The sequence below is a fragment of the Ctenopharyngodon idella genome, chromosome 3 (genome assembly GCF_019924925.1).
Source record: "Ctenopharyngodon idella isolate HZGC_01 chromosome 3, HZGC01, whole genome shotgun sequence".
In the NCBI taxonomy this organism is placed as follows: domain Eukaryota; kingdom Metazoa; phylum Chordata; class Actinopteri; order Cypriniformes; family Xenocyprididae; genus Ctenopharyngodon; species Ctenopharyngodon idella.
In genome coordinates, this window is record NC_067222.1 from 51,156,500 (window position 1) to 51,172,214 (window position 15,715).

General features: G+C 37.5%; 1 protein-coding gene across 12 annotated transcripts in view; it reads right to left on the minus strand.

Moving 5' to 3' along the window:
• The window catches only part of LOC127508724 (NACHT, LRR and PYD domains-containing protein 12-like), a 506,035-nt gene that overhangs the window by 414,315 nt on the left and 76,005 nt on the right, over positions 1–15,715 (minus strand). Inside the window, exons 12-18 of one of the 12 annotated variants that reach the window (XR_007928882.1) lie at positions 10,520–10,636; positions 9,537–10,073; positions 6,358–6,403; positions 6,030–6,121; positions 5,895–5,946; positions 5,442–5,718; positions 4,825–5,214 (exon numbers count right to left, since the gene is read on the minus strand). The exons of 3 other annotated variants lie outside the window; for them this stretch is intronic. Coding sequence is in view for 1 of the 9 variants with exons in the window: in XM_051886994.1 (XP_051742954.1) it covers positions 14,527–15,053 (527 nt within the window). In the remaining 8 variants the exon portion in view is untranslated. Of the gene's footprint in view, positions 1–4,824; positions 5,215–5,441; positions 5,719–5,894; positions 6,404–9,536; positions 10,074–10,519; positions 10,637–12,226; positions 15,054–15,715 lie in introns of those variants that run through there. 8 more of the 12 variants (XR_007928883.1, XR_007928878.1, XR_007928879.1 and 5 more) reach the window with 8 other exon arrangements.

Consider the following 15,715-nt stretch of genomic DNA (forward strand, 5'->3'; position numbering starts at 1 on the left):
TTCTCTGTCCTTCCAGGCAGCCTCGGACAAAAATCTGCATGGGTGTCTGGTGTTGTTCCGTTCTCAAACCATGGTTGTTCCAGTGTCGGGTAAAGGCTGATAAACGCCTGTTGATCCTCGGCACATAGACAAAGTGAAGAGCCCATATGTGCGTTTCATTGTCTATGTCCAAGATACCTTCAGCCTCCAGGAAGTGAAAGAGATTGTAATATACATTGGTCAGTCCCTGCCACATGCCACCCCAGAGCCTCTCAATTCTTTGATTGTGAACGCTCCTGCCTCTTTCTGAGCCTCTGAAAACATTCATCATGATGCAGACATCACTGTTTTCTCCTCCATGATCAGTTCGGACTCTGGAAGGCACTCCATATCTGGCCACGGCGTTTAAAAAACACTGCAATAGAGTGCTGCTGCGATTGTTATTGGAGGCATTGAGGAAGACTATTAAACGGCTGTACCCATCAATACCACCATCAAGGACAATTCTCCACCTAAAACATGACAGAGAAAAATCATTAATAAAAAGAGACATTAAAGACAAAAGAAAACAAGTCAGTTATTGACATGCCCTATTTTCAAAAATGTCACTTTATTGAATTCATTTGTACTTAAAGGGATAGATCACCCAAAAATGAAAACGTCACCATTTTCTCACCCTCACATTGTTCTAAACCTGTATGAGTTTCTTTGTTCTGCTGAACACAACAGAAAATATTTTGAAAAAGCTGGTAACCCAACAGCTGACGGCACCCATTGACTTACATAAGAGGGAAAAAGGAAAAACTCTGGAACTCAATGGGTGCCATCAACCCTCTGGTTACCAACATTCCTTAAAATATCAAGGAATGTTGGTAACCACCCATTGACTATTTTTTTTTTCATAGTATTTTTTTCCTACTATGGAAGTCAATGGGTGCCGTCAGCTGTTGAGACCGCAGTGCACCCTTAGTGGTGTTGCATCAGGAAATTCAGTGGACCAGAGTATGGCCAGGTTTGGATCTCTAAGGCAAGTCGATTTTATAGTATACATCAGAAATTAAACTCCTAAAATAACTCTTCTCGCTGACATTTGAAGTATGTGCAAACAAAGTACTGGTAGGAAGAACATGCATATAGTAGCAATCCTCAAGTAGAATAACGCATATAGGGCCTACATTTCATCATAATGTCCTAAACATTTAGAAGTTACAACTTTTTGTAATAGATGGTTTAGATCAGGGGTACTCAAGTTCGGAGGCCAAGAGGGCCGCATTTTAACCACATGAAATGCAAAGGGCCACAAATTATAACTTGGATCGTAAGACTTTTATTTAGGCCTATAAGACAATATTTGTACTTGTTTTACTGAGTATTTACAAGTGCAGTTTATTATCTAGCTAAGTCTTACTAGTACTTTAATGGTTGTCCTATTTAAAGTGTCACTGAACATAAAAAAAAAAGGATTAATAGCTTGTTTTGCTGTATTCTTAATCCACAAATGCATAAAGAAAAACAATAACTGTTGAAAAGAAGTCCTTATTCATAGTGAAATGTCTGCATTATTTTCACAAGTAATTTCAGGGCTGGCTGTTGTTGTCAGTAAGATGAAAGCATTGCACTTTTTTATAATTTTTATAGCGCCTATTTATAATCAGGGTTGCTCAAAGGTTTTATTATTATTATTATTATTACCTTGGTCAGAATCCAATCTTTTTTGTTTTTTGTTCAATCAGTCTCATGAATTATCTAATTAACCAACGTTGTAAACATAATAAGATATTCTCCGTGAGCTCAATGATGTGATGACAGATCTTGCTTGCTTTCTGTTTATAACACATTGACATTAAGAATAAAAGTTTTGTTTTTCATGTTGCCAAGAGGACTACCGGCAACTTACACACTGCAAAGTTTGAGGAGTGTCAACTACATGATGGAAAACACTTCGTTTTTTTACTTGCGCACACAGTCTCGAGCCTTTGATAGCGTTCGGGAACACAAGTGCTCAACACGTGCACTAGAGAGATTCATGCTTATCTAGTCTTTTTCGCTCAAATAGTTACAATAAAATCTTTTTGTACTCGTTTAAAATAGAGTTGCTGTTGCTGATATCTTTTAATCCTCACACGAGCGCTCTTCAACACAGCCATTATGTTTGTTGTTACTCTTGTTCTGTCTTCTCCGTTTCTTTTCATACTGAAACAACAGCCTGTTTCAGTGCTGACATTTTGTGGACAAACTAAATTAGTGCAAAAACTATTCAATGCGAACGTGCAAAATGCCTTCAGTCTACATTGTTCTTTGCGGTTAGAAAAACTGTGCTGTGCGCGTACACAATGTGCTGATGATTACAGCGTCACGCGCAGTGTACGCCTATCCTAGTGTACCTGTAAAATAAAACTAAGTAATATTCACGCTAATTTTGAACGCAAATTATAATAAAAGTTATCCAGTTTTCCTGCTAAATAAAAGTGTTGAACGGACCCCAAAGCCTCTGATGAGTTGATACTTCTACAGGCTGGACTAGGACGGAGGACTGTTGACATCCCAGAGGATGCTGATCACTTCAAGTTTTACATATAAAGTGACTCTTTTCATTTACCTAAAAGCTGGCATAGTTGAGACATTTACCCCTGGTTTCACAGACAAGGCTTAAGGCCAGTCCCAGACTAATGCATGTTTGAGCTGTCTTAACTAAAATAACTTGCACTGACATATGCTGGTGCCGTTGTTTTGTCTCAAGATGCACAGCAAAAATGTAGCTTTCTAGGGCATTTTTATAAAACCTGCTTAAATACCCTAATTTAAGTAAGGCCTAGTCGTGGCTTTAGCTCAGCCCTGTCTGTGAAACCAGGCCTTAAATACTTTATTCATTCAGCTTAATTAGGCTCACTATATATAATTTGTCTCACTATATTTAATCGTGTGATTTTCTTGTGAAGCACGTCTTGTCTTAATAAAGTTTGGGGTGTTTAATACCACCAGATATCTAAACTATTGTTGGAGACATATTCAAAAATGGAATGATTGGATTGTTTGTACACTGGATTGTTCCTTTGAGTAGCATCTCTGTTTTTAATTTTCTACTTTTGAACCTGTCTTAGTTTGTTTACCTTGGATATTCAATGTTAGAATGGAATAGAATACTAACTAATTTCTAAAACATTTTTGTCATTCATTTGTCAGAGATTTATTTGTCTTTTCAAACAAATAACTGATAATGGCTTCTGATCTCTTTCACTTTTTTGTTGTTTTTCAGGTGGATCTGGTCAGTGAAAGCTGAATGTTGTTGCTCCGGAAGCTGAAGGATACACAGGTTCCTGCCTAAATTAAAATGGTTGGAGGAAAGGGCTGTTTATACATAATGCCCATTCAGAACACACCGGACATCTCCCCTTTACCTCACTCATCCAAAGAGTTTGAAGAAAAATGCCAAAAGCTCGATGTGTCACACAGACATGCCTCGCCTGTGGCATCCGTAATTGTAATCACTATTAGAAATTTGATTGTGCAGCCCTAGAATCATTTTGTTTTAGGTTTTCTGCATTTTAAAAGTGTTTTCCTGCATTGTTTTGTAAGGTATCTTGTCCTGTGTGTTCTGCCATGTATTCAGAAGACTTTATCGAAGTACATGTAAGTACCTGTGGGGAAAGATTATTATTTTTATTTGATGCTTTGTGTTCTCATGAAATAATTGGTTTAACCTACAATCCTTAGCATTGGTTGTTTGTGTGTGTGGTAGTCATTTTTATTGAGCTAAATTGATTTTCTTTCAGAGCTGAAGATAGACCAAACCAAGATTTGGACATAACAGGACAAAAGCAAGACAAGCAAAAGAGGTGCAATTAAGTTTAATTTATAGTGCCTTTTTTACATGGGCCAAAAGCTAAAAAAAAGAATGCATCTCTCTGTTTTCTTTTTCTCAAGCCTTACAGACCCTTCAACCATTTTCAGTGTCTGTGTCACACGAGAGGACATGTTCTCCCAAGGCCTAACACAGTGGAAGCGGCAGAAGAAGTCCTCTCCGAAGAATCCCCTCAGAGCCCGGGATAGATCTCTAATGAAAGAATTCCTGACTGGTATGTTTTTGTCCTCAGATGCAGCAGCACCTTTGCATAAATTATGCAGTTTTATCAAATTTAGTCATCATCATTGTCCATTATGGCCACACAGCACTAAGTAAAGCATTTGCCTAAAGCCCTGCCTATGTTCAATGTTATCCACCCATGATCGACCCGCACCAACCTCAATCATCACTTGTTCTGTACATGTTGAGAAAACACTGTGAAATCAAATTCTTTTTGTATACAAGAGAAATTACCACTATGATACATTTTTCTGACAATTGCTTCTCAAATCTCTGCACATCAACACGGCTGTGCCAGTTCATGTTTGTCATTCTTACTACTTATTAGTAATGAGAGAGGTTGGAGCAAGATTTGTTTTACAAACTGTAATGTTATATCAGTCATTCACGTTAGCTTGCCTAATGTTTACACTAATAATAATAGAGATCCCACACATTTATCTCAATAAATGAGAAATATACACATGGCTTTGCTGATTGACAGACACTTGTCACTTGTTAATGCTGAGGTCGATGAATGACTGTTCTCTCATCATGTACAACAAACTGAAAAACACTGTGAAATGTCCTGTGCAAATCATCCTTGTGACGGAGGTTGGCGTTGTTTTTCCAGTGTTTCATCATCAGTCTCGCGAGGCTGAGAGCAATAGCAGAGAATCTGGATTCATGAAATGGATTCCTAGTATAGAGTTCACTATACTGTGTACCCTCTGTAACTGTTATGGCATTATCAATATGTTAAAAGAATAGGGGTCAGTAGCTTTTGGCTATTTAACTGTAGTTTATTTTATCATTGACATGTATTACAACAAAAGCAGACAAGATTGCTGCCAAATTGTTCCAAACTCAAATCAGACGTGAAAAAAATGTACATCAATGCACAGTAAGCTTCAAAGCAAAATAAATTCATTATGCTGTTCAGTCTTTATGCTTGTGTTTTTTTTATTCATATTTGTTGAAACAAACTCCAGACAAAGCAAGTACAGTTCTTCGACAGGGATATTAGGACCAGTTGAATTCAGCAGATGTTCAAGAGCCCTCAACCCATCTGAACTCAAAGGACATTCAAATTCTGGAACAACAACTCCGAAATCTTCACAGGCATCGCAAGTAGCTGCTGCGTCCCAGTCTAGATCTGGCTCTTCGATGTCCTGAAGGTATAGCAGTTAAATAGTTAGGAATCCACTTATTACATGAACAGCAGTGTGGTGACAGAGTAACTAAGACAAGATGGTCCGTACTGCAGAACACAAGATCCAGGGGGCGGGGTTGGTCCAACTCCTCCCACTTTACATATCCCTAAACCTACCCGTCTCCTCTCCATGGATCTGGTGTGTTCTGCAGTGAGGGGCTCCTGACTAAGACAGCATCAGCATACCTCGTATCTCTCAGATCGGTCATTATTTGTGTGCATCATTCCAATCTGCCACAGCTGCTCGGGACTTCGATGGCCCTCTGAGGAGAGTGGATGATGATTCCAGGCTTCTGAAAATGTGTCCAAGTCTGCCTGAAGTCTTGGGAGAAAAGTGTAGCACACACTGAAAAGGTCCTCAACCACTGATATGTCAAGCAATCCTTCTGCCTCCAGGGAGTGCAGCATGTCTGAGTGCTTGTTGGTGACCATGATTCTGACATCACGCCAGAGGCGCTCAATCCTATTAGAAACAATGAAAATTAAAAAAACAACAACAAGAAAAACAATTTAGGTTGAAAAGCAATGCAGTGAAAACAGTTTTTTACTTATAAGTGACATTGAGAAGCTACCCCCAGATTACTGAAGTTTCATTGAACTTCTTTTCATTTTACAAGTTTTTAGACAGTTGTACTTTACCTTTGATTATGGACACTTTTGCCGGATATGAAACTTCATCGGTCAGTGCCTCCTGAGGAAAACATGAACCTGGCTCTCTGTACATTCTCCACTCCATTCTCCACATCCCTATTGCTTTTTCTTTACTATACTCACCTTGATGGTAAGCCAAATGTTTGGGTTGCGTCTGAGAAGAAGTGGTATGCTGTCTATGCATGGCTGTTATTTGCTGCAGTCAAGTACATGACCTGTAAATACAGAGGAACAAACAGTAAGTAACTAAAATATAGGTAGGAGGAAATGTAATGTACATTGGAATTGAATATGTTACAGACTACTTTTTAATAAACATGAATTATTTTTTCATAGACATCACAATGACTGGACTGATCTTAACAGCAGATTACTAGTAACACTGTAAATCAAATGAAATGCAAACATGGTCAAATTTGTTTTTTTATAGAAACATTGACTGTAAACATACCCTCCTGGAATAACCATCCACACCACCAAATATTACGGTGTTGTATCTATTTACAAGATTAAAAAAATGATCAAATATTATTTGAAAAATTATAAAGTAAAATGATTTTATTATTTATTTATTTATTTTTAAAATCAGGGTCACATAGCGAGGTTCATGTTTTCCTCAAGAGACACTAACCAATGAAGTTTCATATCCGGCAAAAGTGTCCATAATCAAAGGTAAAGTACAACTGTCTAAAAACTTGTAAAATGAAAAGAAGTTCAATGAAACTACAGTAATCTGTAGGTAGCTTTTCAATGTCACTTAAGTAACCAATTATTTATTAATAATTATAGATAAAATATTTTTTCACTGGATTGCTTTTCAACCTAAATTGTTTTTATTTTTTTTAAATAAAATTATAAAATACTAGACAAAAGTGAAAATGCAGTCAAAATGCTGTTCTTAATTTAAATTTATATATATATATATATATATATATATATATATACACAGTATCTCACAGAAGTGAGTACACCCCTCACATTTTTGTAAATATTTTACTATATCTTTTCTTGTGACAACACAGAAGAAATGGCGCTTTGCTACAATGTAAAGTAGTGAGTGTACAGCTTGTATAACAGTGTAAATTTGCTGTCCCCTCAAAATAACTCAACACACAGCCATTAATGTCTAAACCACTGGCCACAAAAGTGAGTACACCCCTAAGTAAAAATGTCCAAATTGGGCCCAAAGTGTCAATATTTTGTGTGGCCACCATTATTTTCCAGCACTGCCTTAACCCTCTTGGGCATGGAGTTCACCAGAGCTTCACAGGTTTCCACTGGAGTCCTCTTCCACTCCTCCATGACGACATCACAGAGCTGGTGGATGTTAGAGACCTTGACCTCCACCTTCCGTTTGAGGATGCCCCACAGATGCTCAAAAGGGTTTAGGTCTGGAGACATGCTTGGCCAGTCCATCACCTTTACCCTCAGCTTCTTTAGCAAGGCAGTTGCCGCCACACACGCTTGACACCATCTGAACCAAATAAGCTTATCTTGGTCTCATCAGACCACAGGACATGGTTCCAGTAATCCATGTCCTTGGTCTGCTTGTCTTCAGCAAACTGTTTGCGGGCTTTCATGTGCATCATCTTTAGAAGAGGCTTCCTTCTGGGACGACAGCCATGCAGACCAATTTGATGCAGTGTGCGGCGTATGGTCTGAGAACTGACAGGCTGACCCCCCACCCCTTCAACCTCTGTAGCAATGCTGGCAGCACTCGTACGTCTATTTCCCAAACACAACCTCTGGATATGACGCTGAGCACATGTACTCAACTTCTTTGGTCGACCATGGCGAGGCCTGTTCTGATGGAACCTGTCCTGTTAAACCGCTGTATGGTCTTGGCCACCGTGCTGCAGCTCAGTTTCAGGGTCTTGGCAATCTTCTTATAGCCTACGCCATCTTTATGTAGAGCAACAATTGTTTTTTTCAGATCCTCAGAGAGTTCTTTGCCATGAGGTGCCATGTTGAACTTCCAGTGACCAGTATGAGAAAGTGAGAGCGATAACACCAAATTTAACACACCTGCTCCCCATTCAAACCTGAGACCTTGTAACACTAATGAGTCACATGACACCGGGGAGAGAAAATGGCTAATTGGGCCCAATTTGGACATTTTCACTTAGGGGTGTACTCACTTTTGTGGCCAGTGGTTTAGACATTAACCCTCAAAAACTGAGACGGCCGCCGGAGGCCAAAAAGAACTATCGTTCTAAAATGTTTAATAACTTTTGAACCGCTAATCCAATGCTTTATGTATGTACCATAAAGAGGAGATTCTCGGCTTTCCAGTGATATTGCATTTATCTCATTCTGACATTCAGAGGCTCCGTGGTGAGACTGGTTACGTCCATCAAAATCTGCAGCATTGATTCGTTAAGGCAATGCATGTGGTTTGTTCCTCTAAGCCAAACAGGAACGATTGTTGATGCCTAGTCCCGCCTCCTATGTCCAGATTGGTTCAAACCATCATCATCTCAACCAATAAACATAGGTTTTGGTCATTTGAACCACGACACTATCATGTTTCTTTGGAAGTATGAATAAGCGCAACGTAAAAGTATTTGCGTGCGCGTGTATCTGAGTGTATGAAAACAAACACAAAAAATACAGATTTGAATGAGAACATTCATGTTACAAAGCATGACTTTGACATAACATGAACCAAAAATGAGGATAAAACAGTTCCACATCAGGTAAGTTATTGCAATTTATGTTTTCAAAGTGTCTCTACGCAGTGAACCGGTGCAATAAAATGCAACGCTTTCAGTGAGTACAGCCACAGGACTGCTCTGTTTAGTTGTTATATTATCTAAATACTTATTTTATACTTTGTGAAGATCATTAACATTAGTAGTTCAGTTGAACTACTTATTTTTCTCTCTCATTTTGTGTGTATTTTGTGAAAAAACCTTTGCACTCTTTTTCACAGTTTTAAGACAGTTTTCATAAATGTTTTCATTACTTACAACACTATTTGTTTTTATTCATGTTCAGATTGAAAATATATTTCTCTAATAAGTCACTTTTGCTTTAGTGTTCTGTTGTATAACATTTTTTTTTGTATTAATTTTTGTAAAAATCAAACTTCAGGAGGTTTTGTGTGAGTTTACAGTAAAAAAATTTTTTAGATTTTTGCTGGCGTTTTTTTTTTTTTTGAAATTCTGGGAATTTTATCCATTCTCAGACAAAATAAATGTAAAATTGGCACTTTTAATGAGCTAAACTGAAACGTCAAGTTGTCCTGTTTAAAATGATATATGGCACTTGATGCTGACTGCTAGAATGGGTTAGAAAACCAGAGAAAAGTGCAGGTGAGTCAGGAGCCCCAAAAATGCTCTAGGTCTTAAAGGGTTAATGGCTGTGTGTTGAGTTATTTTGACGGGACAGCAAATTTACACTGTTATACAAACTGTACACTCACTACTTTACATTGTAGCAAAGTGTCATTTCTTCAGTGTTGTCACATGAAAAGATATAAAATATTTACAAAAATGTGAGGGGTGTACTCACTTCTGTGAAATACTGTATGTGTGTGTGTATATATATATATATATATATATGTATGTATAAATTCATGTCGATGTGCACAAGAGAAAGGGGTCCTCAAACAGAGTACGTTCTTCTCACCACACATCACTATTCTCTTCCACACGCAGACCTAAAGACAACAACCTTCCTCTGACCATTCTGTAACCAGCAGCAGGCATATCATCCTTTATGGCTCTCACAACATTGTCCAACTCATTCAGTCATGCAGCTATACAACCCTGAGATGGAAAGGCCAAAATCGTTCATCCTTCTAAAGATGATTCTAGTGGAAACACCCTTTATGTTTGCAATGTAATGGACAGGAAGGTTTGTCTGCAGCATCTCTGCTAACTCTTCTCTTTCAATTGCAAACCTTGGACGTCCTCTCAGACCAACAGAGGAATCCATTACTGCATGTGGAGCTGTGGAATATGGAGGTTGTTTAACAAGTTCAAACACTTCCTGCAGAGCCTGAATGATTTCGTGGGGTATTTCCACATGTCTCGACAGTACTTGAAGGAGGTACAGCTGCTGGCGACACACAAACTCCATGTAATCCAGGTCAAGGGGAGATCTCAAAAGTGCTCTCTCAAACTTGGGGAAAAGGTCCTCCAAAAGATGCCTTTTTAGAATTTGCTGCAGAATAGAGGGACTTAAACTCAGCAATATTAGATATTTACAAATTATAAAGTCATCTTAATCATCTAACTTTTTGTAATCATCAGTAACAGTTAAGTTCAAAGTAAGTACAGTGCACAGTATATGAGTACACCTGACCACATCTACACACCCACAACCAGGCGGGTTTTTCCTCGTTCTGAGACTTTATTAAAGAACTGCAGAGTTACTGTTATGGCCGTAACCCACGCCGTACACACAGAAAACAAAAGAGAATATAGCTCACTGCTCTGGCTCTTGAACTCACTCTGAACTCACTCTCCTAGCTCTCAACTCTCTCCAGCCATTTGACCCCCTGAACCCCGCCCCTTCAAGTGAACAAGGGACTAACAGCTAGAACCACTTATTATTAAATTAAAGGGATAGTTCACCCAAAAATGAAAATTTGATGTTTATCTGCTTACCCCCAGGGCATCCAAGATGTAGGTGACTTTGTTTCTTCAGTAGAACACAAATGATGATTTTTAACTCCAACCGTTGCAGTCTGTCAGTCGTATAATGCATGGCAATGGGAACTTCGTCTGTAAGAGTAAAAAAAAACAAGCACAGACAAATCCAAATTAAACCCTGCGGCTCGTGACGACACATTGACGTCCTAAGACATGAAACGATCGGTTTGTGCGAGAAACCGAACAGTATTTATATCATTTTTCACCTCTAAAACACCACTATGTCCAACTGCCTTGAGCATCCGGTTGGTGAGGTCTGAAAACACGTTCTGATGCCGGAAGTGATCTCTCGCGCATATACATCAATGAGTGCGAGTGATCACTTCCGGCGTCAGAGTGCATTCAGACCTCACACACCTTATAGATGGAGTTCCCATTGACAAGCATTATACGACTGACAGACTGCAACGGTTGGAGTTAAAAATCATCATTTGTGTTCTACTGAAGAAACAAAGTCACCTACATCTTGGATGCCCTGGGGGTTAGCAAATAAACATCACATTTTCATTTTTGGGTGAACTATCCCTTTAACACTGTTGAACATCTTCACATTAACTAGTGTCTTCTTGCATTAGTAATGACATTACAATATTATTATTATTAATAAAAAAAAACTAAATGTGTCTTAGATATAAAGATTAATTTCTAAATTGGGTTTCAGAGGGGTATGATCATTCATACTGTGTACTGTATCTTAACTTTAACTGCAACCTTTCAAGGGGGTAAAGTGCTGAAACCCTTTTATACTGTATTTAATGGAAAATATATTAACCTGACAATATATTAAACTGTCAAAGAATGATAACAAAAAGCTTACACAACAACTCTTGCTTGCTGATATGAACAAGTGATTTATCTTTCATCCAAATCCACATGAAGCAATTTTGGATTTTGAATCATAGTTACAACTACTTAATGGACACTTCTGACATTTCTGAAGTTCTCAGAACTGATATAATTTTGGCTGGGTAAACATAGATACTGTTTAGTGGAAGTATAGTGGTAATGTAGCGGTGAGCTACAGCAAATATGTGTTCTCATTTTCCCCAGCAGCTACAGCTCCATAAAAATAATAAATAAAAGTTAATATGGTATCTGGTAAGGACATATTATAATAATGCAATCAATCAGTCAATAAATAAAGTTTATAATAATCAAGGAACTTTGCTGCCGTACCATGGGTGCAGCAGACGCAATGATATTACGCAGCGTCTCTCACAAATGTCTCCATGGTGTAATATCATTGTGCCTGCTGCAGCCATGGTACGGCAGCAAAGTTCCTTGATCATTACGCCGGAATGAGAGTATAGTTCCTAGCCATATCGGCCTAGAAAATCGCACATTTTTTTTTGTGTCGGTCTTAGTACATGAGGTAACTACAGAAGAGTCAAGTTTTAAATAGGAAAAATATCAAAACTCTTTGGTCATTTTTGAGCGAGATGCTAACGGTCTAATCAGATTCAATGAACTATGCTAAGCTATGCTAAAAGTGGTACCGCCAGACCCGGAGATCGGCTGAATGGATTCGAAAACGGTAAAACTCAACTGTTTAACTCTAGGGGAGTTGGAAAATGAGCCTATTTTCAAAAAAAGTGGAGTGTTCCTTTAAGTGTCACTCCTGCTCCTCATAACGACACCACATAACACAATATACATGTAAACTGCAGTTCAACATTTATTACAATATGTCAACATTTATTTAATGATGTGATTTTGAGTCATTTGGTCCTCCATACAGTATTGACACAAATACTTTGGCTACAGGAATATTTGCATTATATCTAAGTTAATACCTGTTCAAATCACTTCAGCAAAGTCTGCACATTTTTACACGTTTTAGTAAATAAAATAATTGATTTATGATTCATAATAATTTAACATGGCTTTACTTTAGTTACAGTAAATATATTTAATGAAGTGAGTTGATGAATGTCATATTTGATGATGTCAGAAAGTCTCCTGAAGGAATGATCATATTTCACACGCAGCTGATGATTCATACAGCATTCAGACATTAACATATTCATCATCAATTCATATCTGGTTTATGATTTGAGCACAAACACTAGAGGAACATCACATGAATGATGACAATGACATGTTCTTGTTTGAGAAAGACACTTTCAGCTGAAGCTTAATTTTGACAGTAATAATAGAGATTGATGAGAAACGACAATAAAAACAACTGATTTACATCAGAACAAGTAGAGACACACGCACACACACACTTATTCAGTCATGATATTTCAGTGACAGCAGTGGTGTAGTCTAGTATTTTGTAGTGAGTATACTGTGATTTTTCCCTCCCAGCCTCATACTTACCTGTCCCAGAGCGACACCCCATAAGCACCGCCACACTCACTAATGAATATAGTATGCATCTGATCTAAGCTACATGTAATTGAGAGCATTCTGAAAGACTGCTTATGTGTGTGTTATCAACATGTCAATTTATTACAAGCAACACAAGACTTTAACAGCCAATGACATCTACAGCTGAAGAGACTGGACTGATTTTCTACTGTTTCGTGTCAATCACCATCAGCCAGTTAAGATAGCCTTATATGTTATAAGAATATGGTCCCTGGATCATAGGTTTTATCAGCTGGCAAGTTTTAATGCACATTTAAGAGTGCAAGTTGCAACTATTAGTACACGCTAAAAAATGTTGGTTAAAAACACCCCAAGTTGGGTTGAAAATGGACAAACCCAGCGGTTGGGTTAAATGTTTGCCCGACCTGCTGGGTAGTTTTATTTAACTCAACTGCTGGGTTAAAACAACCCAGTCGCTGGGTTTGTCCATTTTCAACCCAACTTGGGGTGTCTTTAACCCAGCATTTTTTAGAGTTTTAGAGTTAAATGAACAATAATGGAAAGATGAAGCTTATCATTATGTCACAATATCACCCTGTTTGGACTTTGTTTTCTGTTTTGCACCATTTCCTGCCAGTCTGTCATCATAGTGATGCATTTTAATTCACTAACTTGCAATTCGATTCGATATCAGTTATTTATGGATATACTGTATATCAGGTACAGTACATGGCAAATTTTCTCAAGAAAAAAAAAAACTCTCAGCTAATGCTGTAAAACATACATGAGAATCAGTTGGTACTACATTAATATTGAAGGTTAAAATGAACTGATTTGTATACAAACTTAAATCACACTTAAGGACATTTTTATAATAGGCTAATAAAGTTATAAAAGGCCTACTAACTTTAAAATTATTTCTACTCCAATTCGTTTTTTTTTTAAATATAAACATTTAAATGGTGGCTGTCAACTGACGGATTTATTCAAACATGCATATAGGCTATTAAAGAACATTAAAAATTATAATTAATATATAATATGGTGCATATATTTAGCTAAATGCTCCTCTCTAGAGTTCATTTTTCTAGCTGACTAACAAGTTTATGGTCACTGATAAACATATGTTTATTCTGAGGTAAATATGATGTTACGTGACATTGTTTACAAGCTGTTATTAATGTCTTTCAGCGATTGAAACACTGAATAAGCCTACACGAGACATGATACGGATTTCGTCAAGTTATACTGTATCTTTTAACATACCTTCAGATGTTCATTCATGTTTATTTTGCGCTGTATTAAAGCGGTGGAGAGGATCAGTTCACGTGTGCTTCACACTACCGCTTCTCTTCGACTGAAGCACGCCACATTAAAGAGCGCCAAAACGGTATTTATGTTTTTTCATTTCGAAGTAAAATGGGCAGAATTTGAAATATGGGACTTTGTTTTATGTCAAAAACAACAAATCTTATTATGATTTATTGGATGGTCACGTATCCTCGCGCTTTTTTAAGTGGGTATACGGAAATCCTTGACCTTTCCTAGTGGACAATATTAATGTAATGAAGAGACTCAATATCATCTCACTGTCACTGATTTATCATGAGCTCAAAGCATTATGGGTAGAATCTCTCTGTTCTGATTCATCAACACAGCTTCACTGATCCAGTATAAACACTAAACCCAGGATAGAGCGGTTGAGTGAATGTGGTCTGGATTGTGTGGATGAGGATCATTGTGTCTCCAGAGATGCTGTAGAAGGACAGAGTTCCTGCACTGTGATCCACATACACTCCTACTCTACTGATGATGGGCTTTACAGTGAGAACAGTCTCTATGTTATTGTGTCTGAATGAGTAACCAAGGACAGAAGAGCAGAACAAACTCCAGGACTGATCATTAGATCCAAACCAACACTCTTCACCCTCTCCCTTCCTGCAGATGCTCTTAAATGACACTGATATAGACACACTCCTACTCCACTCAATCTCCCAGTAACAGCGTCGATCACACACTCTCTCTCTACACAACACCTGAGGATGATACTCAAATCTGTCTGGATGATCAGGATACGACTGACGCTCTGTGTCAGTGTTAGTAATCACTGTGTTCCTCTCAGACAGACAGAGGCGTTTATTCACTGTGTTCAGATCCAGAGTGAGCTGAAGGGAATCTGGTGGAGATAAAACACATCACAATCAGGAATCATCAATCTGTCCATCTTTTAATCTACACTGTAAACATGATTTCTGCTGCTTGTTAAATGAACTTCATTAAAATGAGTTAAAACCACACAATTACTGCACATTCTGTCCTGATTTAATTGAGTAAATCCACTTAAACATGTCAAACTGAAGTTTACTTCATCATTTGTGTGTGGAGGACCAAACCTGCAAAAACAATAAATAAATAAATACATAAATATAAGAAAAAATGTAAAAAAACAAAAATACATAAATGATTAAATAAACATAAATGTGAAATGTGAAAAAAGAAAAATAAATATTTATACTAAATAAGTATTTATACCTTTATTTCCTTATGTATAATTGTATTTATTTTTTTTTTTCATTTATTTATTACCACATTTATTTATTTCCACATTTATTTAAATCAGTGGTGTCAAACTCATTTTAGGTTGAGGGCCGGATTGGAAAAAAATAACCATGTGCGGCCGAATTAATAATAATAAAAAAACACCTTAGTGCGCTGATTGTTGCATTAATATTAACCATATAAACAACAAATTAATTTGCAAGAAAACTAGTACACTGCTCCTTAAAACTGCATTTGTTTTTACAGCAAAACGACTATTAGATTTTTAAAATATTTTTT